General features: G+C 42.3%; 1 protein-coding gene and 3 non-coding genes across 4 annotated transcripts; 3 read left to right on the top strand and 1 right to left on the bottom strand.

The window, feature by feature from the left end:
• Positions 1-5,760: 5,760 nt before the first annotated feature.
• On the bottom strand, positions 5,761-5,832 carry trnaq-uug (transfer RNA glutamine (anticodon UUG)). Its single transcript has one exon. It is a non-coding gene; the product is annotated as a tRNA-Gln (tRNA).
• Positions 5,833-7,330: 1,498 nt separating this feature from the next.
• On the top strand, positions 7,331-7,413 carry trnal-cag (transfer RNA leucine (anticodon CAG)). The gene has a single exon. It is a non-coding gene; the product is annotated as a tRNA-Leu (tRNA).
• Positions 7,414-10,160: 2,747 nt separating this feature from the next.
• trnal-cag (transfer RNA leucine (anticodon CAG)) lies at positions 10,161-10,243 on the top strand. The gene has a single exon. It is a non-coding gene; the product is annotated as a tRNA-Leu (tRNA).
• Positions 10,244-21,991: 11,748 nt separating this feature from the next.
• LOC143412531 (histone-lysine N-methyltransferase set-1-like) lies at positions 21,992-25,330 on the top strand. The gene is made up of 5 exons (XM_076873576.1): positions 21,992-22,513; positions 23,208-23,328; positions 23,412-23,574; positions 23,688-23,880; positions 25,202-25,330. Exons 1-5 carry the CDS (start codon positions 22,475-22,477, stop codon positions 25,328-25,330), a joined length of 645 nt encoding a protein of 214 aa, XP_076729691.1. The 5' UTR covers positions 21,992-22,474.
• Positions 25,331-26,076: the final 746 nt, after the last annotated feature.

The following is a 26,076-nucleotide window of genomic DNA, read 5'->3' as shown; positions in this document are numbered from 1 at the left end:
CTCAATCCATCTCTGAAAGACTTCTCCAAATCCTAATTTATCTAGGACTTTCATCAGAAAGGCATGACTGACATTGTCAAAGGCTTTTTCTAAATCCAAGCTTAACCCACAAAGGGGGATATTCCGCTCATGGCTATAAAGGTAGCTATCCCTTATAATCACTAAACTATCTGTCATCTTACGTCCTTGTATCCCACATGTTTGTTCCACTCCAACTAACTTAGGTACTACTGTCTGTAAACGAAAAAAAAGGGCTTTTGCTAAAATCTTAATATCTACCCCTAACAATGTCAGGGGTCTCCAATTTCTCAAATCTTTTTTAGAACCCCTTTTCCATAACAGGGAAATCACTCCTGTATTCATGGACGTTGACCATACACCTTTATCCCATGCTTCTTTATAAATCTTGCACAACGACGGGCTAAGTTGTTCCCAAAAGGCCTGATAGTATTTCTTAGGTAAGCCATCCATACCTGGTGACTTGATATCTTGCATACTTTCCATGGCTCTTGTGATTTTCTCTAGTGTTATACCTTCATCTAAATTTATACCATCTTCTGGATCCAATTTTTGTGTTAACTTTGAGATAAAGGATTCTACAATCGCCTCATCAATACTTTGTTCTTTGTACAAGTTGATATAAAAGGAATATACTACCTTTAAAATTTCTTGGGTACTTTTCACTTCTTTCCCTTCTTCATTAATCAGGCTGTCAATAGCAGGTTTAGATTTATACAATTTTTAAAAAATATATCTCGTACATTTTTCATTTTCTTCCACATGTTTTACCCTACTCCATATTAATACTCCCTTGCTTTTGTCATTTAAAACTACCATCATTTCTTTTTTCAGATTTGTAATCTCTTCACTAACATCAAAGCCCAAATTCAGGAGGTTGTAAAACCTTTGTAATTTTCTTGCTTTCTCAATAACCTCCTCTTTGCCCGCCTTTTCCCTTCAAGACTAAAAAATACTTGGGTCCTAATCTTTATACTCTCCCACCATTCCCCTACAGATTCATATAGTGGTTGTAGAGAGACCCATTGTTGTAATTTAAGTTTATACCTTCCCGTAACCTTTCCGTCCTTCAATAGATTCAGGTTTAGTTTCCATGGCCCTGGGGCCGACTGAAAAGAAGATTGAATACTAAATCCACACATGACCTTATGGTGATCAGAAAAAGGTACTGGTTCCACTTTACATGACAGGGGTATTAAGCCTTCACTGGCAAACAAAAAATCAATCCGTGAAGAGGACTTATTATTAGACCAGGTATATCCAGGGTCTGACGGGTTAAGAAATCTAAACACGTCTTTCAAATTACCGTCTTTAATCAAATTATCTAATGCACAAGTACTTGAATCTTTCTTCACTGTTGAAGCCGCCCCCTGGATTCCACTTGTTTCTGGTGTACAGTTAAAATCCCCACCCATTATTATCGGTCTTCTATTACAAAGAAATGGTTGTAATATTTGAAATAATGCCGTCCGTTCTTTCAACTCTGTATGTCCATAGACATTAATAATCCTGAGTTTACTCCCATTTTTTTCTACATCTATACATAAAGCTCTTCCGTCCACCACTACCTCCACTTTTTCTATATTAACAGTTTTATTGTTAATCAAAAAACCTACACCAGACATCCGATTTTGGTTATCCCCTGACCAAAAGGATTGGCCATATGTCCATTGTTTTGCAAACTTCGTGTAGTTGTTGTTACGAGTTCAAAATTGGGGATGGATACAAGAGGAAAAACCACAATAACAACACTGGTCCGGCCGGGTTAAGTCAAACGATGATTTTAATAGTCACACGCGTGGGAGATGGACACTGTATGCAGACAGCCTCAGATCTCAAAATGGTGGAGCATTGATCAAACTCTTATAGCCTCTGGTGTCCCCACCTTATCATAAAAGCCTAAACATTCACATGCTTTCTCTCACACGGCGCCTAAGCTACGACCTTGGCTCCCTGTTTATCTGCTCCTGCTGAGATGGGGCAGAAAACTCCAGCATGTTCCGTTCTCTTCTAATCAGACAAATAAGGCGATGACTTTCTGCAAACAGTATTTCTTATAACATCATAAAACAACATCATTCATCCACAATAAATCAGCAGTCTAATGTAATGCAAATCAGTTTAACAAATGCAATAGTTATCAGCTTCTTCTAATTCAGGAGAATAATGCAAACTAAAACTACATAATAATTCACAACCTTTAATTAGGGGTCTAACATGGCATAAAATAATATTATAATCTAACACTTCCCCTGATGAGCTCGTTAGAATAATGAGCTCACCTACACCCTGTACTCCAGTGTGGCCGGGTTCATTTCTTCTTACTCCTGAGGTCCTTTGTCCCCCTGATGGGCGAACCACATGTGAGATGACCTCTGAGTTTGCGCAGTTCAGATGTAAGAAAAACTATTATTACAACAGTAGCCGGTACAGATGACACTCCCCAGTTCTCCCACAGCTTTATTTGGTGCTACCTTATACCCTTCAGACGTACTCAGACTAGAACCTCTGTCCAAGGAGCTTTTAGCCTTTATTTTATTGCTGCAGCTACCAGTGTCGTCCAGTTGGGTGATCCTCTGCTCTTCTTTCTTCAACCTCAGGGGTTAGACAACCCTTCAGTCGTGGCACAGATCAGGGGATTGTTCTGCCTCGATTTCAAACGACGATCTGTGTATCCTCGGGTCCTGTGTGTCCTGTGTATCCTCCAGAAAAAGAACAGGAACGCGTCCCCCTTTTGCCCAAGAGCCTCTCGAACCTCGTTGGTCTGGTGTTCCCGGATTTCCGCCAACCCCTTCATGGTTATTGCTGTGTTTATGGGATCCATCCTTTTGAGGTGACTAGCTGGAGCCCAAACGCCATGACACTTGCACCCAGCTGGCGTCTCGGCAGTCACTGTGTCCATCTCTGCTGCGAAGGATCCTCGCCTATCTGTGACCTCGTCTGGTGTCTGTTCCTTTCTCTGTAAGAGACAGAAAACCAAAACACCTCTCTTCCTAACCCTAATAACCTAATGTTGTTATCTACTGACCTTCTAGTGATTCAGAATTGGTTTAGAATATTCAGAATGTCCCAGGGACTTATTGTAATCATATCCTATGTGTGTGTAAGCGTGTTTGCATTTAGCCCTCTGCACTCAAGGCATTTCCTACACTTTATCAGTCCGGACCATCACGCCGAACGAAGCTTATGACCTTCAAAAGACTGAGTGCCAACTCATTATAAGCACATTTGCAAAGTGTGTCTGAAAATTACTAAAGCCACTCATATTAAGAAAAGACATCAAAAACAAATTAGCCATTTTTAATCCTAACATTTGCCCCCCAAAAATCATGTGTTTGCTTCTGCCTACTGTCCCTTATGGAGACACAATATTGCAGCTACAAGGTCTCCCAGGTTGTCAAGTTGATCTGCATGTGATTCTCTGACTCAGGTATATAATATTAAATGAATCTCGTGTAATTAACTGCCACTACTTAAAACTTAACTTAAAGATATAATTGAATAAAAGATCACAGAGAATAACATGATATCAGTGTTATGTAAGCGCGTGCGGCCTTCCATGCTCGAAGCCTTTCCCCTCCATAGATCAGCCAGACATCGTGCTGACTGTAGCTTTTAACCCTTATTAACTTGAGCACAACTCTATAATGAGCAACAAACTGCAATATGTATAAAAATGTTTTGATTAGCGCCAGTTATAGTTTTAGTAGTGTTTTGCAAAAATTAAGTGTCACCAAATCCCAGCTCCATCATATCAGTCATGCTCTTCTGCTTATCCTTGGGTATTGAGACTATTAACTCTTGCAGCACCGGGTGCTCCTAATTTTGGTTCAAGTGAATTGATAAACTTTTTGAAGGCGATTGACTCACACAGTTATATAGGTGTCCCCGTCCTGTTGTCTCGGGATGCATCACGCTGCCTTATCTGGGGTTAGCTGTTTTCTGGGGATGCGGGTTGAGTGGGGGAGCTCTTCAAGGAGGGGGAGTGTGCTCCCCCTGATGAGCTCTTCAAGGTAAGCTAGGTTAGCCTTCTTGTGTGAGCTTTTCAAGTGCCCTTCAAGGTTTGTGGGATTTTTAGTTTTATAAATGTCCCTCATAACCTCCTGATGACCCAGTACTTCATTTTTGCGCACTAGTACACATTTAGTTTTTGCTTGTAGCTCTCATACTCTACTTACCACTCATCTAAGTCCTGATGTTTCTTAGAGAGGACAACAGTACCTTTAAAATTATATCAAATGTGTGGGGGCGTGGCCTTGCCAATTGTTTTGTTTTTTCCCCCCACCTTTTCAAAATGGCTGGCATGCCCACAAGCACATTTTATGGAAGAAAGAAAGGTAAACTTGATACAATTAAAATGTTTTGTTAAACTCAGATCTTGATTACTTTTCAAAAATAAACATCTAGTAAATAATTTGAGGGGTTCTTAAGAATTATGCTTATTTAGTTTCACAGAGGAAATGACTAATTTATTAATGTGTACTCTAGTGCACGTCGGGACTTTGTACTTATATTTATTTCACTTTTTCCTAGTAGACAACTCTTTAACAAAGGCAGAGAAAATTCTCAACAGAATAATTGAGCGAGATTCAAACATAGATTTTTCAGAAGATGAGAGTCATGTGAGCCAGATAGGAGAGGGTGAGAACCCAGGAGGAGCCACACAAAGATTATCGAGATTCAGTGGCAGATGTAATAGAGAAAAACACAGGGCCACCTGAAATCTGTCGTCCTATCTGGTCCAAAACCAACATGTAGGAGAATCTGGAATTTTTGATTTTGAGTTAAAAATAAAATATGGGTAAAATGCAGAAATGTTTTCCAGTAAGGTAAAAAATAAGAGTCGCATTTATAGCTAAATCCATGACACCTAATTATTTCTACAAGATCACGTCGTTGCTAAAAATTATCAATGATCTCAATGTGTGAAAAGAACTCACAGTATCTGGAGTTCAAGCTCCTCTTGGCTGAGAAACCAGGGACAAACATGTGAGCGAGACCTGAATAATACCAGTAATTAAGAGTTCTCTCCAAAAATCAAGAAAAGGAAGCCCCAATCAGATGAGAATGTAGCAAAATATGGTTCACTCCACTTGCCTGAAATGGTAACAGTCCAAGGCATTTCAGTTGTAGAATGGTTGGGTGCAACAGTAAAACAAGCAGGGTCACTGGATGAATTGGGAGAGTTTTGAAAAGAGGAAACTCTTATGGAGTGAAATCTGGTGAAATCGGTGGGACCTGATTTTTGGGGGGTGAAACCATACTGCATGTCTTCTCTGGCACATTGAATTTCTGTATGACTTGTGTTTTCTGTGAGAGCTTTATAAAATCAAGCAGCTAACCATGACGTCTGCCTTTACAAAACACTTGTCAATCACTAAAGAGTTCCTTCACTTGTCAGTCACTATGTGGTACTAAAGAGCTGTCTGAAATTCAGTTACAGCCCACACAAAGTTACAGATTGGAGTATCCGAGTGCTGAGGTGCGCTTGTGCGCAAAAGTCACAAACACTCTGCTGACTCACTAACTGTACAGCTCCAAACCTCTTCCGACCTCAAAGTCAGCACAGAAAGTGGGCGCCACGAGCTTCGTAGTATGTGTTTACATGGCTGAACAGCTGCTATATTCGAACAAACGCCTTCAGAGGAGACTGCGACCTGAACGCAGTGCCTTCGCCCGCTTGGCGACCAAAAACAAGTTATCACTATGTGACATGCAGTATGGTTTCACCTCCCAATAAGCAGGTCCCACCGAGATTTGAACGCGGATCGCTGGATTCAAAGTCCAGAGTGCTAACCATTACACCATGGAACCGATGTGAAACTGTGTGAACTGTCATGTCATGGCAACCTGCCTAAAAGTATTCAGCCAAATGATCAGTATGGATGACATTGTAGATTATTTGCACTACGTTTCCATGGCTGAACAGCTGCTATATGTGTTATGAGAAGGATAATGTGTGTTTCTTCCAAAGTATCTAACAGTGGTAACCTCCACCAAACTGGCACTGCAATGTCAGAATGGCTGAGCGGTCTAAGGCGCTGCGTTCAGGTTACAGTCTCCTCTGGAGGTGTGGCTTTGAATCCCACTTCTGACATTGAAGCTTTACTCTTCTTGATATTGTGACAAAATACTCTTGGGTTAACCACGAGCTTTCTAAAAACTTGCATATAACAATTGTGCACCATTCATTCCTCATCTTTGCTGCCCATCATTACAACTTTGCTAATGATGGGCAGCAGGATAGTGTCATGATGTTACCTCAGACATGGTTAAAAGCCCTGATAACGTAAGTGCTTCTCGCCGTGTCTGGTGCCGCGTGCCTGTAATCCAAGCTACCGGGAGGCTGAGGTTTGAGGATTGTTTGAGCTCAGGAGCTCTGAGCTGCAGCAGGCTATGTCGATCGGGTGTCCGCATTGCGTTCGGCATTGATATGGTGATCCTGGGGGAGCCTGAGACCACCAGGTCACCTAAGGAGGGGTGCACCGGCCCAGGTCGGAGACGGAGCAGGTCAAAGCCCCCGTGTCGCTCAGTAGTGGGATCGCACCTGTGAATAGATGCTGTAGCGCAGCCTGAGCAATACAGCTAGACCCAATCTTTATACACATCCTTATACTTGTCTCTAGATCACACAGCAGCCTCATCAGCATGTCTTGGTCTTTTTAATTCAAGTCCAAAACACTCACAAATCTGCTGCTCTGCTTGTCCGGCACCACCTCCACCTGCAGGACAGCTGCAACTACATCCTCCACTCTAAACACGCCACCGCCCAGCAGGTGGAGACAAACTCAAAGTAGGACATTTCCTTGGTGAGGAGAGAGGATGGAACCAAAAATGCATTTATCCCCGTGTTCTGTGTTGATGAAAATCACCCAACAGGAAAGCAGCTGGGCATTCATTTGAAACCAGTTCACAGGTTGGGCTGTGGTTCCCCCTCTAGCGTGTCTGCTTGAACTTTCAACTGTGAACCACTTAGATCCAACCTTCCCAACTGCTCATCTCGCAAAAGACAAAATAGAAGAACCCAGAATGTCTTTTTATACCTGCTCACGCTTTTTCACGCTTCCCTCACAGGACGTCACATTTCACACTTTGGCCATCCAATCAAGTTGTTGACATCTAATCATTCCTGTCCACCACACCTGATCTTTCTATTTCGATCTGACTTACAACATTTAACACAAACTTTTAAATCAATATATTTTCTTAGTAATTATTTTTATTTGTTTATTACATGCACTTAACATACAAGTATGTCAAATGGAAATCAGCAACTGCGTGGGATTATTCAACTAGTTGGCTGTTGCAATGTGTCAGGATGGCCGAGCGGACTAAGGCGCTGCGTTCAGGTCGCAGTCTCACCTGGAGGCGTGGGTTCGAATCCCACTTCTGACAATTGTATCTTGGCACTTCTTTCTTCCTTCTACTCATGTATCTTTGATCAGTGGTTGTTGATCAATGGTCATGAGAATTTGCATAATCGTGATGAAGGAACTGACCTCCAAGCCCACTGTTCCTTCAGGGGTCTGCTTTCAGTCATTATGCAAATATACTGTTTATAAGATTGGGGAAACCTGCAGTCAGCTGAGACTGAAGAAGTCACTTGGATGAGTGACGAGACATTTTTCCCACTGAAAACGCTACATTCAGATGAACAGAATCAACCTTTGGAGACTTCTTACTGTTGTGACAAAATACACTTGAAACTGGCAATTCTATATCAGTGGAGAACCAATTCCAACAGTCTAAGAGATGTCCATCAAGAGCCTGGGACGGTGGTATAATGTAGACCTCAATGATACCTGGCAACTTGACAAACGAAGGCAAAACTTGGCTAATGACCTCAGGCGGATTAACAACACTGCACTCCTTGAGTGAGGCTTGAGATGTCACTCAAGGACTCCCGGGACCCCATAGTGAGGGGCGCTGCTCCCACCCTAGCAACAGGGAGGAAGTGGACCACAGCCACGTCTGTGCTACAGGCCAAATCGGCTCTGAGCCATAATGACATGGTGGGTCGCGTCCAACAGGGCAGAGAAGGATTTGGTCTTGGCAACCTCGGTGGCAACAGGCATCTGTAACCGAACGTCAAAAAATGGTGGTGGAGGAGGTGTGTCGAAAGGAGGAAACAGTAAGACACGCCAGAGCCATAGCGCTGGCCAAGCAGGGTCACTGGATGAATTGGGAGAGTTTTGAAAAGAGGAAACTCTTATGGAGTGAAATCTGGTGAAATCGGTGGGACCTGATTTTTGGGGGTTGAAACCATACTGCATGTCTTCTCTGGCACATTGAATTTCTGTATGACTTGTGTTTTCTGTGAGAGCTTTATAAAATCAAGCAGCTAACCATGACGTCTGCCTTTGCACTTGTCAATCACTAAAGAGTTCCTTCACTTGTCAGTCACTATGTGGTACTAAAGAGCTGTCTGAAATTCAGTTACTTTACTTAGTACTATGTTCCTCCTACGCCGAGCGGCGCATCGGGCAGCTAGTGATCTCCATCGATGTCGGTCAGCAGCGACTGCTTCAGCTTCGTCCCAGGCAATGTCGACAGTTCTCAGATCGTCCATAAATGTTCGACGCCATGTGATCTTTGGTCGGCCTTGCTTTCGCTTGCCAGTGCGTGGACGCCATGTCATGGTAATCTTAGCTGGGCGATGAGGGGGTAGGTGTAAAATATGTCCCGCAAAGCGAAAGCACCTTTCTGCAACAACATCGGCTAATGGGCGGGTGCCTGCTCTTCGTGGGACCTCCTCATTTGTTATTCGGTCCCGGTAGGAAATTCTCAGGATTCGCCGCAAGCCACGTTGTTGAAGCACGTTCAGGTGTTGAATAATTGCACTTGTTGAGCGCCAGGTTTCACTAGCGTAACGTGCAGTAGGGAAGACTATAGAGTTCAGTAGTCTGATCTTGACCCTTACATTCAGGGAGGTCGAGTTCCAAATAGGTTGGAGACGTCGCAGGACACCAACTGCCTTCCCTACTCTGCCGTCGACATCCCGATCAGAGACCCCGTCATTCGAGATGATGCTGCCAAGATATGTAAAATTCTCCACCTCTTCAGCACGTTGTTGGTTGATCATGACAGGAATGCGGGCACGTGCATAGCCAACTCGGAGTACCTTGGTTTTTTTGGCACTGATTCTCTGCAGGGCCGCGGTCAACGAAATTCAGTTACAACCCACACAAAGTTACAGATTGGAGTATCCGAGTGCTGAGGTGCGCTTGTGCGCAAAAGTCACAAACACTCTGCTGACTCACTAACTGTACAGCTCCAAACCTCTTCCGACCTCAAAGTCAGCACAGAAAGTGGGCGCCACGAGCTTCGTAGTATGTGTTTACATGGCTGAATAGCTGCTATATTCGAACAAACGCCTTCAGAGGAGACTGCGACCTGAACGCAGTGCCTTCGACCGCTTGGCGACCAAAAACAAGTTATCACTATGTGACATGCAGTATGGTTTCACCTCCCAATAAGCAGGTCCCACCAAGATTTGAACGCAGATCGCTGGATTCAAAGTCCAGAGTGCTAACCATAACACCATGGAACCAATGTGAAACTGTGTGAACTGTCATGTCATGGCAACCTGCCTAAAAGTATTCAGCCAAATGATCAGTATGGATGACATTGTAGATTATTCGCACTACGTTTCCATGGCTGAACAGCTGCTAGATGTTACCTCAGACATGGTTAAAAGCCCTGTTAACAGGAAAGCAGCTGGGCATTCATTTGAAACCAGTTCACAGGTTGGGCTGTGGTTCCCCCTCTAGCGTGTCTGCTTGAACTTTCAACTGTGAACCTCTTAGATCCAACCTTCCCAACTGCTCATCTCGCAAAAGACAAAATAGAAGAACCCAGAATGTCTTTTTATACCTGCTCACGCTTTTTCACGCTTCCCTCACAGGACGTCACATTTCACACTTTGGCCATCCAATCAAGTTGTTGACATCTAATCATTCCTGTCCACCACACCTGATCTTTCTATTTCGATCTGACTTACAACATTTAACACAAACTTTTAAATCAATATATTTTCTTAGTAATTATTTTTATTTGTTTATTAAATGCACTTAACATACAAGTATGTCAAATGGAAATCAGCAACTGCGTGGGATTATTCAACTAGTTGGCTGTTGCAATGTGTCAGGATGGCCGAGCGGTCTAAGGCGCTGCGTTCAGGTCGCAGTCTCCCCTGGAGGCGTGGGTTCGAATCCCACTTCTGACAACTGTATCTTGGCACTTCTTTCTTCCTTCTACTCATGGGTCTTTGATCAGTGGTTGTTGATCAATGGTCATGAGAATTTGCATAATCGTGATGAAGGAACTGACCTCCAAGCCCACTGTTCCTTCAGGGGGCTGCTTTCAGTCATTATGCAAATATACTGTTTATAAGATTGGGGAAACCTGCAGTCAGCTGAGACTGAAGAAGTCACTTGGATGAGTGACGAGACATTTTTCCCACTGAAAACGCTACATTCAGATGAACAGAATCAACCTTTGGAGACTTCTTACTGTTGTGAGAAATTACACTTGAAACTGGCAATTCTATATCAGTGGAGAACCAATTCCAACAGTCTAAGAGATGTCCATCAAGAGCCTGGGACGGTGGTATAATGTAGACCTCAATGATACCTGGCAACTTGACAAACGAAGGCAAAACTTGGCTAATGACCTCAGGCGGATTAACAACACTGCACTCCTTGAGTGAGGCTTGAGATGTCACTCAAGGACTCCCGGGACCCCATAGTGAGGGGCGCTGCTCCCACCCTAGCAACAGGGAGGAAGTGGACCACAGCCACGTCTGTGCTACAGGCCAAATCGGCTCTGAGCCATAATGACATGGTGGGTCGCGTCCAACAGGGCAGAGAAGGATTTGGTCTTGGCAACCTCGGTGGCAACAGGCATCTGTAACCGAACGTCAAAAAATGGTGGTGGAGGAGGTGTGTCGAAAGGAGGAAACAGTAAGACACGCCAGAGCCATAGCGCTGGCCAAGCAGGGTCACTGGATGAATTGGGAGAGTTTTGAAAAGAGGAAACTCTTATGGAGTGAAATCTGGTGAAATCGGTGGGACCTGATTTTTGGGGGGTGAAACCATACTGCATGTCTTCTCTGGCACATTGAATTTCTGTATGACTTGTGTTTTCTGTGAGAGCTTTATAAAATCAAGCAGCTAACCATGACGTCTGCCTTTACAAAACACTTGTCAATCACTAAAGAGTTCCTTCACTTGTCAGTCACTATGTGGTACTAAAGAGCTGTCTGAAATTCAGTTACTTTACTTAGTACTATGTTCCTCCTACGCCGAGCGGCGCATCGGGCAGCTAGTGATCTCCATCGATGTCGGTCAGCAGCGACTGCTTCAGCTTCGTCCCAGGCAATGTCGACAGTTCTCAGATCGTCCATAAATGTTCGACGCCATGTGATCTTTGGTCGGCCTTGCTTTCGCTTGCCAGTGCGTGGACGCCATGTCATGGTAATCTTAGCTGGGCGATGAGGGGGTAGGTGTAAAATATGTCCCGCAAAGCGAAAGCACCTTTCTGCAACAACATCGGCTAATGGGCGGGTGCCTGCTCTTCGTGGGACCTCCTCATTTGTTATTCGGTCCCGGTAGGAAATTCTCAGGATTCGCCGCAAGCCACGTTGTTGAAGCACGTTCAGGTGTTGAATAATTGCACTTGTTGAGCGCCAGGTTTCACTAGCGTAACGTGCAGTAGGGAAGACTATAGAGTTCAGTAGTCTGATCTTGACCCTTACATTCAGGGAGGTCGAGTTCCAAATAGGTTGGAGACGTCGCAGGACACCAACTGCCTTCCCTACTCTGCCGTCGACATCCCGATCAGAGACCCCGTCATTCGAGATGATGCTGCCAAGATATGTAAAATTCTCCACCTCTTCAGCACGTTGTTGGTTGATCATGACAGGAATGCGGGCACGTGCATAGCCAACTCGGAGTACCTTGGTTTTTTTGGCACTGATTCTCTGCAGGGCCGCGGTCAACGAAATTCAGTTACAACCCACACAAAGTTACAGATTGGAGTATCCGAGTGCTGAGGTGCGCTTGTGCGCAAAAGTCACAAACACTCTGCTGACTCACTAACTGTACAGCTCCAAACCTCTTCCGACCTCAAAGTCAGCACAGAAAGTGGGCGCCACGAGCTTCGTAGTATGTGTTTACATGGCTGAATAGCTGCTATATTCGAACAAACGCCTTCAGAGGAGACTGCGACCTGAACGCAGTGCCTTCGACCGCTTGGCGACCAAAAACAAGTTATCACTATGTGACATGCAGTATGGTTTCACCTCCCAATAAGCAGGTCCCACCAAGATTTGAACGCAGATCGCTGGATTCAAAGTCCAGAGTGCTAACCATTACACCATGGAACCAATGTGAAACTGTGTGAACTGTCATTTCATGGCAACCTGCCTAAAAGTATTCAGCCAAATGATCAGTATGGATGACATTGTAGATTATTCGCACTACGTTTCCATGGCTGAACAGCTGCTAGATGTTACCTCAGACATGGTTAAAAGCCCTGTTAACAGGAAAGCAGCTGGGCATTCATTTGAAACCAGTTCACAGGTTGGGCTGTGGTTCCCCCTCTAGCGTGTCTGCTTGAACTTTCAACTGTGAACCTCTTAGATCCAACCTTCCCAACTGCTCATCTCGCAAAAGACAAAATAGAAGAACCCAGAATGTCTTTTTATACCTGCTCACGCTTTTTCACGCTTCCCTCACAGGACGTCACATTTCACACTTTGGCCATCCAATCAAGTTGTTGACATCTAATCATTCCTGTCCACCACACCTGATCTTTCTATTTCGATCTGACTTACAACATTTAACACAAACTTTTAAATCAATATATTTTCTTAGTAATTATTTTTATTTGTTTATTACATGCACTTAACATACAAGTATGTCAAATGGAAATCAGCAACTGCGTGGGATTATTCAACTTGTTGGCTGTTGCAATGTGTCAGGATGGCTGAGCGGTCTAAGGGGTTGCGTTCAGGGCGCAGTCTCCCCTGGAGGCGTGTGTTCGAATCCCACTTCTGACAATTGTATCTTGGCACTTCTTTCTTCCTTCTACTCATGGGTCTTTGATCAGTGGTTGTTGATCAATGGTCATGAGAATTTGCATAATCGTGATGAAGGAACTGACCTCCAAGCCCACTGTTCCTTCAGTGGGCTGCTTTCAGTCATTATGCAAATATACTGTTTATAAGTTTGGACGACTTGACCAACGTTCTGCCTTGACTTCACTATTGCAGGGCACGCACACATCAATGAAACTAAACACATTTTGCTATAACTCCAGTTAAGTTTAGTTAGTTTTGTGAACATTCATTACAGTTTTTAGTCAGTTTTCCTTTTTTGTTTTGATTTTATTTTCATTAACGCGAATGTTTTTCCACTTCTAGTTTTCGTTATTTCATTTGTTTTCTCTAATAATAATAATCTTGCTCTGCACACTGGAATAAACATAATCAACATGATCAACATTTTACTGCGTGTCAATTCACCATCTTATCGATTCAAGTGCTCCATCCTTATGTGGTTTGTGACATTATGTTTATCTAAACCTCCACTCTGTCTCTAAATGTTTGAAGAATTTTTCAAGTTCGGGGTCAAATTTTGAGAATTTGACCATAAGTGAAAGTTATGGCGTTATCACCCCCGTTGGGGCTTACCTTTCCCAGTTTTGATGATATTCCTCCCCATTCTCTATTCTTTGCAAGTACCCCTTTTCGGTGGCGAGAAACTGTTGGTGTGGTCAAGCGGGTGCTGTAAAAACAAAAGCTCAGGACAGAACAGTCACCAGTCATGTACTTCATACAAAATTAGCATATATCGAACTTCATATTGATCCTCTGAGTGTAATGGTACATTTTAATTTTAATTTCTCAAAGCTAAACACAATATTTTTCTTTATTTTGCTCTTGTTCTTGTGCAGTACCACCCCTCAGCACATGCCCCTGTTGGTTCTATCTTACTTTTAAATTGCTAATTATTTCAAGAAAGCACCCAAAAGTGTCTATCATTACATATCTCCATTTTGAGTGTGACAAATCTATCATTCCCCTGTTATTCATAGACCTCAGTGGAGGTTTTTTTTTTACCTCTATAAAAGTTAATTGACTCTTTACAGTGACCCGCTATGGTTAATAATAACATGTTCAGTCATGAGTGAAATCAAACCTTTTCTTCACTTTAGCATTTAACATTCCCAACCATATAATATGATACATTAATCGAAACACAGCTACTAAAACACAATTTTCTTAATGTAAACATCAGTAACTCAAAATTAGCAACCAAAGGGTTAAGTCTGCAGTTCACACTCCTGTGAAGCTACAGCCTCCCTCTTTAGTCTCTGTCCTCCTTCTGTTCCTGCAAAAACAAAAACAAAGCAAGACAAAACATCCACCCTTCTTTTACAGGCTGGGTGAATTGTCTGTGGACATCTACTAATCCTAAAGTCAGTACCGTTTTTGTCTCAGTATTAAGTCAGTTAAAACTTTTAGTCGTCAGTCCGTCACAGTCCAGTCACATGCATACATCCACACACATTTATACCAGGTATTGCTGATAAGGGAGTCTCACGAAGAGTGTCACGCGCAACCTATTCGAGCCTCCATCACCAGCAAGATGACGTCATCATTTTAAAGGAAACAGTTCCTTGTTTGTTTTTTCCTTCTTTGGACTGGATTGACTCACTGCAATCCTTTTAGGCTCAGGACTTCTCATTCGATCAGTGTCCCATATAAGTGAATTTCTCCCAAGCCCATTATAATCATGGAGAAAAATACTTCGCGACTGTTTTCAGTAAGAACATTTTATAGCACTTTAAAGTTCAATCTCTCAGGCCTGGATTAAAGAGCCGATTTGTTAAATCGGGAACTCACAAAATACCAAAATATCACCACCGGTGGATCACACCTCTCAGATGTTCTTATTTCAGTGCACTGTAACAAAAGCAAAAACAAACGTAAACAATAAAATACTCAAATAATAACAAATACTGGGGCCCATTGCAAACATGTCCAAGCCTAAAACCATCCTTCTCTCTCTTAGAGAAGGAAAACAATCCAAACCTCACTGATAGAATCAACCTAGTGTCAAACAAAACCCAAAAATCAACCAAAACTTCACCAGAAAGTTTTTCTCCCTCCCAGGACAATATTGTGTAGGCATGCAGGTACTGTAACTCCTTTTTGCACTGACAAAAACATGTTGGACACTGGTTGCACACAAATGCTTTGCTTTGGCAGAAACTTAAACAACTGAGTTAAATCAACACAACCTTTTCATATTCTCTCCGAAATAAAACTCACACCGTTAATTCATCATTTTCACTCTGTACCACTGCTCCTTATGAGGCTGTGTGAAGCACAATAAACAATTCAGTGGAGGCCTTAAGCCATAAACAGACATCACGCACAGACATTGTTTTCACAACCCAACTGCTTTAGACCTTGTCCCCTAAATCTACACAAATGCCCTCTGGGTGACATGAAATGCATTTAACCAATAAACAATCAATGGGTTCTTGTTGTTGTAACCGACTCCATATTTGGATGTTTGTGTGCAGCATTTGTTAGTAAAGCATTCTTCATTGCATCAGCGTGTGTGTGTGTATCACTCTTCAGTGAATTGAATCAGCATTTCGATTTTTTGCACGTGTGTGTGTGTCATTTCTCACTCAATCAACGAGTGCATATGTGCATATGTGTGTTTCTCTTCATTCTGAGTCAGTGCATGTGGATGTGTGTGTTTGTGTGGGTGTTTGTATTCATCACTTTCCTGTTCTGGTGTTCTGGGTAAACCACGGCCTGAAGCGTGCCCTGGGGTCCTGCCCTCCTCCTTTTCAGTCCGTTTGCATCCGTTGGTGCTGCTGCTGCTCAAAGTTCTGTCCATACTGGTTCTGGCCCCAATTGAGGCAGTGCTTTTCTCCAGTGTCCTGCATCTTCTCCTTGTTCCGCTCCTCCTTAACTTGACCCTTTTGCTTCTGTAGCTCCTTCAGGGCTTGCTCCTGCTGTTGGAGCTTTTTCGTCAGGTTTGGCGACCTCCTGCTCCAGCAAGGTCCGGCCTGATTTCAAGTCCTGTGTCTGGGACTCCAAGCCTGATGGGTTCGATTATCAGCCAGCTCCTCCTGAGCCATGCTCAGTTTCTGCTCTGATGCCTTGAGAAACCTCAGAGTCTTTTCCGTACAAGTCAGATTGAAGTCCATTGATGTTTCCCTTGCTTTGCTCCACGGCCTTCTACAGCTCTGCTGTTCGGCTCTTCTCAGAGGTCAGCTCCTGGCCGAGCCCCGACACCTGTGCCTTCAGCTTATTTTCTCCTGGTGCCTTTGTTCATTCCGAGGTGCCTCCTGACCTCAGTTACTCCTCCTGTTTCTGGCACGCCCTTTTTGCTGCCCGATCATCCGTGTTGGTCCGTCACTGTCCTGCACAGTTTTAATGCAGAGTTGTTAAGGTCAGCATTGTCTTGCTCGGCCTCACTTTTCCTCCGGGCTTAATGGGCGTCTCGTCACAGCTCTGTCAGCTGAAGCTGTCTGGAAATCTCCCCCGTGTAGTGAAACGGGCCTTGGATTTAACGCTCTCCGTCTCCGTTGCATGAGATCGTTTTCCTGCAGCACTGTTGACATTTTCAGGTTGTTGTTGTGGGTCCAGCTGCTGTAGCATTTGGTCAGGGTCACATCAAAGATAGTAGAGGAGAGAGCAAAGATGGTAGGGGGGGAGAGCAGGAGTCCAGGTCAGCCTCGGCTTTCCGGGCCGACAAGGCAGCCTGTAATCAAACATACAGAGAAAAAACAAAACAAACACAAAACAAAAACGAACGAACAGGAAAATGATGTTATTTTGGCTACGTTATTCAGAGAGGGGAGAAACAACGGGACCAGGCCCTGTGTCAGCCTTCTCTCCCCCTTTTTTTGTTTTTTCTCACCATATAATCCACTCATGACCCGCCAAGTTGACAGGACAACACAGGTACATGTTAAAATTCTTAAGATCATGTTTAAAAGCCCAAAAATGGGATTTTCCTTCATTCAGTAATCACTTGTATTAATCAATCAGCAGAAAACATGTCACAATTTGAATCTTTTTACCACTAAATTTGTTGTGTCTTCCCTGGTTGGTCAGACCAGTGTCTTTTTTTTTTTTTAAGTTAAGTTGTTGTCCTGCAACCCAGAGAGTTTATTTGTTATTAGTGGATAAATTCAATTCAATTCAATTTTATTTATATAGCGCCAAATCACAACATAAGTCGCCTCAAGGCGCTTCATAGATACAGAGAAAAAAACCCAACAATCATATGACCCCCTATGAGCAAGCACTTTGGCAACAGTGGGAAGGAAAAACTCCCTTTTAACAGGAAGAAACCTCCGGCAGAACCAGGCTCAGGGAGGGGCGGCCATCTGCTGCGACCGGTTGGGGTGAGAGAAGGAAGACAGGATAAAAGACATGCTGTGGAAGAGAGACAGAGGTTAATAACAGATATGATTCAATGCAGAGAGGTCTGTTAATACATAGTGAGTGAGAAAGGTGACTGGAAAGGAAAAACTCAATGCATCATGGGAATCCCCCGGCAGCCTATGTCTATTGCAGCATAACTAAGGGAGGATTCAGGGTCACCTGGTCCAGCCCTAACTATATGCTTTAGCAAAAAGGAAAGTTTTAAGCCTAATCTTGAAAGTAGAGATAGTGTCTGTCTCCCGAATCCAAACTGGAAGCTGGTTCCACAGAAGAGGGGCCTGAAAACTGAAGGCTCTCCCTCCCATTCTACTTTTAAATACTCTAGGAACAACAAGTAGGCCTGCAGAGCAAGAGCGAAGTGCTCTAATAGGGTGATATGGTACTACAAGGTCATTGAGATAAGATGGGGCCTGATTATTTAAGACCTTGTATGTGAGGAGCAGGATTTTGAATTCAATTCTGGATTTAACAGGAAGCCAATGAAGGGAAGCCAAAACAGGAGAAATATGCTCTCTCTTTCTAGTCCCTGTCAGTACTCTTGCTGCAGCATTTTGGATTAGCTGAAGGCTTTTCAGTGAGTTTTTTGGACATCCTGATAATAATGAATTACAGTAGTCCAGCCTGGAAGTAATAAATGCATGAACTAGTTTTTCAGCGTCACTCTGAGACAGGATATTTCTAATTTTAGAGATGTTGCGCAAATGGAAGAACGCAGTCTTACATATTTGTTTGATATGTGCATTGAAGGACATGTCCTGGTCAAAAATGACTCCAAGGTTCCTCACAGTTTTACTGGAGGCCAAGGTAATGCCATCCAGAGTAAGAATCTGGTTAGATACCATATTTCTAGGCTTTTCAGGGCCGAGTACAATAACCTCAGTTTTATCTGAATTAAGAAGCAGAAAGTTAGCGGCCATCCAGGTCTTTATGTCTTTAAGACATTCCTGCAGTTTAACTAATTGGTGTGTGTTATCTGGCTTCATGGACAGATAGAGCTGGGTGTCATCTGCATAGCAGTGAAAATGTATGCTATGTCTTCTAATGATACTGCCTAAGGGAAGCATGTATAATGTAAACAGAATTGGTCCTAGCACTGAACCCTGTGGAACTCCATAATTAACCTCAGTGTGTGAAGAGGACTCTCCATTTACATTTACATGAACAAACTGGAGTCTATTAGATAGATATGATACAAACCACTGCAGCGCAGTACCTGTAATACCTACAGCATGTTCTAATCGCTCTAATAGGATATTATGATCGACAGTATCGAATGCTGCACTAAGGTCTAGCAGGACAAGCACAGAGATGAGTCCACTGTCAGAGGCCATAAGAAGATCATTTGTAACCTTCACTAAAGCTGTTTCTGTGCTGTGATGAGCTCTGAAACCTGACTGAAACTCTTCAAATAAACCATTCCTCTGCAGATGATCTGTTAGCTGTTTGACAACTACTCTTTCAAGGATTTTTGATATGAAAGGAAGGTTGGAGATTGGCCTATAATTAGCTAAGACTGCTGGGTCTAGAGATGGCTTTTTGAGTAAAGGTTTAACTACAGCTAGCTTGAAGGCCTGTGGTACATAGCCGATCATTAGAGATAGGTTGATCATATTTAAGATCGAAGAATTAATTAATGGCAGGACTTCTTTGAGCAGTTTTGTAGGAATGGGGTCTAAAAGACACGTTGATGGCTTGGAGGAAGTAATTATTGAAGTTAACTCAGAAAGATCAATTAGAGAAAAAGAGTCTAACTTAACATCAATGGTACTAAGAGTAGCTGTAGATAATATTACATCTGTGGGATGATTACTGGTAATTTTTTCTCTAATGATAAAAATTTTATTTGTGAAGAAGTTCATGAAGTCATTACTAGTTAACGTTAAAGGGATTGTTGGCTCAAAAGAGCTCTGACTTTTTGTCAGCCTGGCTACAGTGCTGAAGAGAAACCTGGGGTTGTTCTTATTTACTTCAATCAGTGATGAATAGTAAGATGTTCTGGCTTTGCGGAGGGCTTTCTTATAAAGCAGCAAACTATTTTTCCAGGCTAAATGATGATCCTCTAAATTTGTGACACGCCATTTCCTCTCCAGATTACTAGTCATCTGCTTTAGGGTACGTGTTTGAGAATTATACCACGGAGTCAGGTACTTCTGATTAGAGACCTTAGTTTTCACAGGAGCTACAGTATCCAGAGTCGTACAAGATAATCGACCTCTGTTGGGGTAGCGTTCAGATAGCTGCTCTGCTCTATGTTGGTACAGGGCATTGAAGATGATAACAGTGGGTGGATTATATTCTTAAACTCAGTTACAGCGCTTTCAGAAAGACATCTACTGTGATAACGTCTACTCTCCACCGCTGTGTAATCAATTATTGTAAATGTAAATGTTATCAGGAAATGATCAGACAGGAGAGGGTTTTCAGGAAACACTGTTAAATGTTCAGTTTCTATGCCATATGTTAAAACAAGATCTAGAGTGTGATTAAAGTGGTGGGTGGGTTCTTTTACATTTTGAGAGAAACCAATTGAGTCTAATAACAGATTAAATGCCATGTTGAGGCTGTCATTTTTAGCATCTACATGGATGTTAAAATCACCCACAATAATTATTTTATCTGAGCTGAGAACTAAATCAGATAAAAAGTCTGAGAAATCAGACAGAAACTCTGTGTAAGGCCCAGGTGGACGATAGATGATAACAAGTAAGACTGGTTTCTGAGTTTTACAGCTGGGGTGGACGAGGCTAAGCATCAGGCTTTCAAATGAATTAAAAGTCTGTCTTGGTCTTTCATTAATTAATAGGCTGGTGTGAAAAATTGCTGCCACACCGCCCCCCCGGCCTGTGCTTCGAGATTTCTGGTAGTTAGAATGACTCGGGGGTGTTGATTCATTTAAACTAACATAATCATCCTGCTGCAACCAGGTTTCTGTAAGGCAGAGTAAATCAATTTGTTGATCAATTATTAAGTCATGTACTAACAGAGACTTGGAGGAGAGAGACCTAATATTTAATAATCCACATTTCACTGTTTTACTCTTTGGTTCAGATGTGGATACTGTATTGTTCTTTCTTTGTAATTGTTTATGTTTAAGTTGTTTGTTGCTGGTTTTTAGTTTGTTTTTTGTCTTTTTGGAAGCTGACACAGTCTCTATGGAGATGGGTTTTTGGGGGGGGTAGCAGGAGGAGAGAAGCTGCAGAGAGGCGTGTAAGACTGCAACTCTGCTTCCTGGTCCCAACTCTGGATAGTCATATTTTGGGGGGTTTAATAAATTTGTCCATATTTCTAGAAATGAGAGCTGCTCCATCCAAAGTGGGATGGATGCCGTCTCTCCTAACAAGACCAGGTTTCCTCCAGAAGGTTTGCCAATTATCTATGAAGCCCACATCGTTTCTGGGACACCACTCAGAGAGCCAGCAATTTAAGGAGAACATGCGGCTAAACATGTCACTCCTGGTCTGATTGGGGAGGGGACCAGAGAAAACTTTATTATTCAACAACAGGTGTGTGTTAAGTTTCGCTACTTTAACCTTGTTGGAAAATCTTCACGTGTTCATGAATGTAAGCTGTTTCTTCATTGCGTGTATGTGCGTTTGTAGGTGGGTTAATTTAACTTTTTTTTTCTCAAACAAGGCATTCCTCTAGCACGTGCCTCTCTCTCACATTACTCTGCTTGTGTGTGTTTTGTGTTTCACCTTTTTGTTGTGATGCTCCGGACGCCTTCCCAACCTCCACAAGTCTGTTGGCCCCAATTTTATGTGTTAAAAACTTCTCTTAATTTCTTCTCTAATTCTTTCCTAGCTGCTGTTTTTTCCACAGCTGCTGATTCTTGCTGAGTGTGGTTTCCATTACTATAATTTTGCTTCGGCCGCTGTGCTTGTGGGGGCAGTTGGTCCAGGCCCGTAGCCACCTGTATCAACACACTAAGAGATTTATTTAATATCATTTTCATCACAATCTTACTCTGCCGACTGAAGTGCCGGTCTAAATCATGCACGATTTGTCTCTTCTATATCAAAACCCAGCCAAACATCAAACATTCAGCGTAGTCATTCAAAACCTTATTTGTAGTATTATAATCAGCAAAATCAGCGTTTTAATTACAGGCATGTATCATTGTTTGCAAATCATAATTATAAAACTCAATAACACGCTAAACAGGAAGCAAAAGTCCTCTGTGCGCTTCACAGCAGCCACCTCATTTGCATGTTCACACACCGTCTAAAAATAGCTCGCAGCGCTACAGTGCGCTGTCGTCACACACAGTCTCACACAAAGCTCTGTTATTTTATATTACAAAGACGTCTTATATTTACAACCACTGACAGGCCTGGCAGGTTTAGCGCCTGTTAAGGAAAATGTTCTAAAACACTTCTTCAGTAAAGACTCAGAGAAGAGAGACACACAGAACGTCTTGCTAGCAAGGGCAACCTCCAGACAGAGAGACTCGCGCTGAGCACTGCCCCCTGTCTTTATTTTATACTTCAGTGTGTGTGTGTGTGTGTGTGTGTGTGAGTGCGTCTATGTGGTATGGATTGACATTTGACCTGCGCTGTACCTGGGCTCCGGGGACATTTCGACTTTTTGCTGTGTATTCATGTGTCCCCCTAAAACATGACTTGTAAATGCATTTTTAAGTGTCTAAATAATAATTTTTTCTACTTCTTATGAGGTCATTATTTATCTTTTGACCTGTATTTGCTTAAACTGTAGTGTAAATTCATTTATTAAACTATAATTAAAAGATTTTCTGATTTTCTTAAAAGTCCACCTATACCCCCTCACCTGATTTTTGTGTATTCCAGTGTATTGCACAGCGACGTTTCGAGTTAGAGTGGATGTGTGTAGGTACTGCAATTTAATACACATTTTCAATACACACGGCCGGAAGTCATTGTGATTGGTAGGCTATATATATGGGCGGTACCTACAGGAAACGGCGCCACAACTTTCGCGCGCGTGCCCTTTAACAAGTGTATGTCGACGGCAATACGAAGACGGATTAAAAACACAAAGGTAAGCCTTTTTTAATGTAAAATGCACCATGACTTTAATACTATATGAAATTATAGGTGCACAGGCCTATATTAAACTGGTTTAATTTATGCTTTATGGACTGTTAGTGAGTCTTTGAAGAAGTAAAACGGCCCCAGCGTTTGTCATTGAGTAAATAAAATAGGGCTGACGACTAACCGCGTCAACGCGATAAAGCGGGCTAACCCGTGTTAGGATTTACTCGGTGTTAAAGCATTATTGTGGCTTAAACGTGTTAATGCCGACATCGCGACTAACGCGATTAACAATTAAACCAGCGCAGTCTGAGTCAAAATCCCTGATGTCGCTGTTAGCTAATTTCGGGCAGTTTGTCCAATGTCTGTCCATTCTGCTGACAGCCCTAAAATAAAAGCAAGGGTATAAGTGTATTTAGTCGTGTATTTATTTATATGCCTGAAGAAAAAACTTCTTACAGTTTTGATGCCTAAGCTTTCTCAGTACTTGTATCACTCTCTGCAGTCGCCATTACAGAAATGTCACATGTCGCCATTTTGAGTACTAGGCCTTTAACATTTTAAAAGAAGGCATAAATTAGCACTATGAATAAGTCAGCTGTGTTTATGCTGTAAACTACACTACTGCTAGTTCTGCTACTACTGATGATGATGACAATGATGACGATAATCGTAATACTTTATATGCTTTGGTAATACAGCCAATCGTACAGGAGAACATGCGAAGGAGACGCATTCCTCCACGGGAGGATGCAGTCTGTCATGTTTCTGCTGGAAGGGACAAACTGGGACTTGATATCCACTACATAAATGCCTTCAAAGGTAAGTTGGTCTTTAGTTTGGATTAGATTTGGAGTTTGTCACTTTGTCTTTTGTCACTCACTTGGTATGCCTCTGCAATTCAGGTCGGGGCATTTTCACGACTGTTCCATTCCAAAAAGGAGACTTTCTTTTGGAATACAGAGGTAAACTCATAACAAAAGAAGAATGTGAGCGGAGACACAGAGTTTATCATGACAGCCTGAAGGTGTTCATGTTTGAATTCAAGTTTGATGGAAAACTCTGGTGGTGCGTATTATATCAGTGTAGTTTGATTAAGATTAAATTACACATTGCTTTTGATTTATGAAAAAAAAGCTTCCTAACTAGTTAAGCTAATACTTTTTTGCCTAACCCCACAGTGTGGATGCATCTCAAGAAGATGGGTCATTAGGCAGACTTGTCAACGACAACCACATCAGTCCAAGTGCTAAGATGAAAATATTAAATATCAATGGAAAGCCCCATCTATGCTTATTTGCAAGCAGAGACATAAGTCCAGGTGAAGAAATAGACTATAATTATGGTGACTCGGATTGGCTCTGGAGATGCAAGGTATTTCTACAATTGTACTTTTTGGAACTGATAAATTGCATACCCTAAGCCATTTTTACATTTGTACCTACTCAAATTGGCTTAACGTGACTTACGGCATCTAGTTTTTCACTGAAATTGAGTATCACCTACTGTGCCTGGGGTAACTATAGCAATGCAGCCGAGCATCCAGTGATATAAATGCCACAGCAAGCATGGACGTCAAGGTGACAAAATGCCTGCTGCTCAGTCTATACTTTAGTGTTCAATTCAGGGATCACGCTGTTAATTTTGGTCGCTATTTCAAACATTTCAGAGTTTCAAAAATGATGGCTTGGATTTTCACGAAGGAGGCGCACTCATAACTTATCGAGTGACACCATTGACCAGCCACCTGGTGGCATTCAGTCTATGTCAAATTTTCTGATCACTTTGGATCACTTGGAACCTTGGTGCAGTAGTTACTGAAAAACTACATGGTACTATAACCTACTGGAAAAACAGGGGTAGGTACTAATGGAAAACAGGCAATTGTGATGGCTGCCACATCAAAGCCCTCTAAAAGCACTAAAAAAATATCAGCAGGTATGCAGAAATAAAAAATGGCTTTCGGTTTCTAAATTTTAACAGTGATTGATGTTTAATGTGATTCTACACAGCAAAATCTCCAGTGTTAAATTAACACTGGAGAGTGTCTATAAGGGTCCACACCTCTGAGTGTTAAATACAACACTGTTGAGTGTTAAATTAACACTTTTGACAGTGTTATATGTTTAAAAGTAACCTAGTCAGTTTTGAAGATTAACAATGGCTAACACTGAGCAGTGCTGATTTTCTAACACTGGAAAATAACTCAAAATGTTAGAAATATTCCAGTGTTAGAAAATCAGCACTGCTCAGTGTTAGTCTTTGTTAATCTTCAAAACTGACTAGGTTACTTTTAAACATATAACACTGTCAAAAGTGTTAATTCAACACTCAACAGTGTTGTGTGGACCCATATAGACACTCTCTAGTGTTAATTTAACACTGGAGATTTTGCTGTGTAGCCTCTTTAGTTAGATTCATTTTAAATTTTGTCCCTCGAAGATAAATGGGCCCTAGTGACAGTTCGTTGCTGCTACAGGTGATTGTTTTACTCCTTTAGCAATGGCTTAAAAAATAAAGAAATCACACTGACTATTTGTCTCTTAATCATAGGGCCTTAAATTCTCTATACATGACAGTGAATATTTTAAAGACAATAGCTTGAAACTTATCTTTCTCATACAGTTTATTTAATGTTTCAAAATCCTCTTCAAAAATGCACTGTATATTCATTTTCTATCTGTTACACACGAAGACTGAGACCAGCCAGATTCAGAAGACTGTGAGCTGCCTAAAGCCGCAACCAAACAGCTTTCCAAACAATGATCTGGACCTGAAACATCCAGAGCCTGAAAGGGTAAATATAATCCAGTGTACCACTTAATGAACTAATAATTTAATCTATCATCATTCTTTATGGATGCTGTGTGTGTGTGTGTTTGGCAGTCACCTGGGTGTGATGTGATTTACATGGACCGTGGCTTGTAGGTCCTTTTCATTGTTTCAAAGTGCAAGTCTGGATAACATCTGAGTGTGTGTGTGTGTGTGTTAACCACCCAAATGTGACTTAGGAGGACCACACTGTTATTGGGGGACTCCGTCAAAGTTTGCTTCATGGTGACATCACTCTGGTTTTAGGAGGGGTCTTCTCGTATGTCTTGACAGTTTGACCTACAGCATGCAGAACTGACTGCATGTGCTTTGTTTCTATGTTGAAATTTTTTGAAACTCAGGCTTGAACATTAAGATAGATAGTACTATACAACTTCTTAACTTGTTTTAGGCACTTTTTACTGCTTTAGTGCATGGGCTCTCTCTGGCTGTGTACTCTGGCTTCTTCCCACAGTCCAAAGATGTAGCTTATGGGGTTAGGTTAACTGGTGATTCAAAACTGCCCTTTGGTGTGAATGCAAATGCTTGTCCTTCCATGTTAGACTGGTGATCTGTCCAGGTTGTACTGCCCTATGGTAGCTGGTATAGGCCCCAAAACTGCTACCCCACAATCCTGATAAGGATAAGTGGAAGAGGATGGATGATTGCAAAGGAATCAGTTGTTAATTATTGTAGCCAGTATTTTTTTCAGAAGAAAACATTTCTTGAGTGGAAAGCCCCCCCCCCCCCCCCCCCCCC

Source organism: Maylandia zebra, linkage group LG14 (assembly GCF_041146795.1).
Source record: "Maylandia zebra isolate NMK-2024a linkage group LG14, Mzebra_GT3a, whole genome shotgun sequence".
In the NCBI taxonomy this organism is placed as follows: domain Eukaryota; kingdom Metazoa; phylum Chordata; class Actinopteri; order Cichliformes; family Cichlidae; genus Maylandia; species Maylandia zebra.
The sequence above is the reverse complement of the archived record's forward strand: the minus strand, read 5'-3'. Positions and strand labels throughout refer to the sequence as shown.

Excerpts from the sequence above, each read along its gene's own strand:
- LOC143412531 (XM_076873576.1), top strand. The coding sequence starts at position 22,475 with ATGTCGACGGCAATACGAAGACGGATTAAAAACACAAAG. Across the intron at positions 22,514-23,207 it reads GACGGATTAAAAACACAAAG|CCAATCGTACAGGAGAACAT; the intron begins GTAAGCCTTTTT and ends TTGGTAATACAG. Across the intron at positions 23,881-25,201 it reads ATTGGCTCTGGAGATGCAAG|ACTGAGACCAGCCAGATTCA; the intron begins GTATTTCTACAA and ends TTACACACGAAG.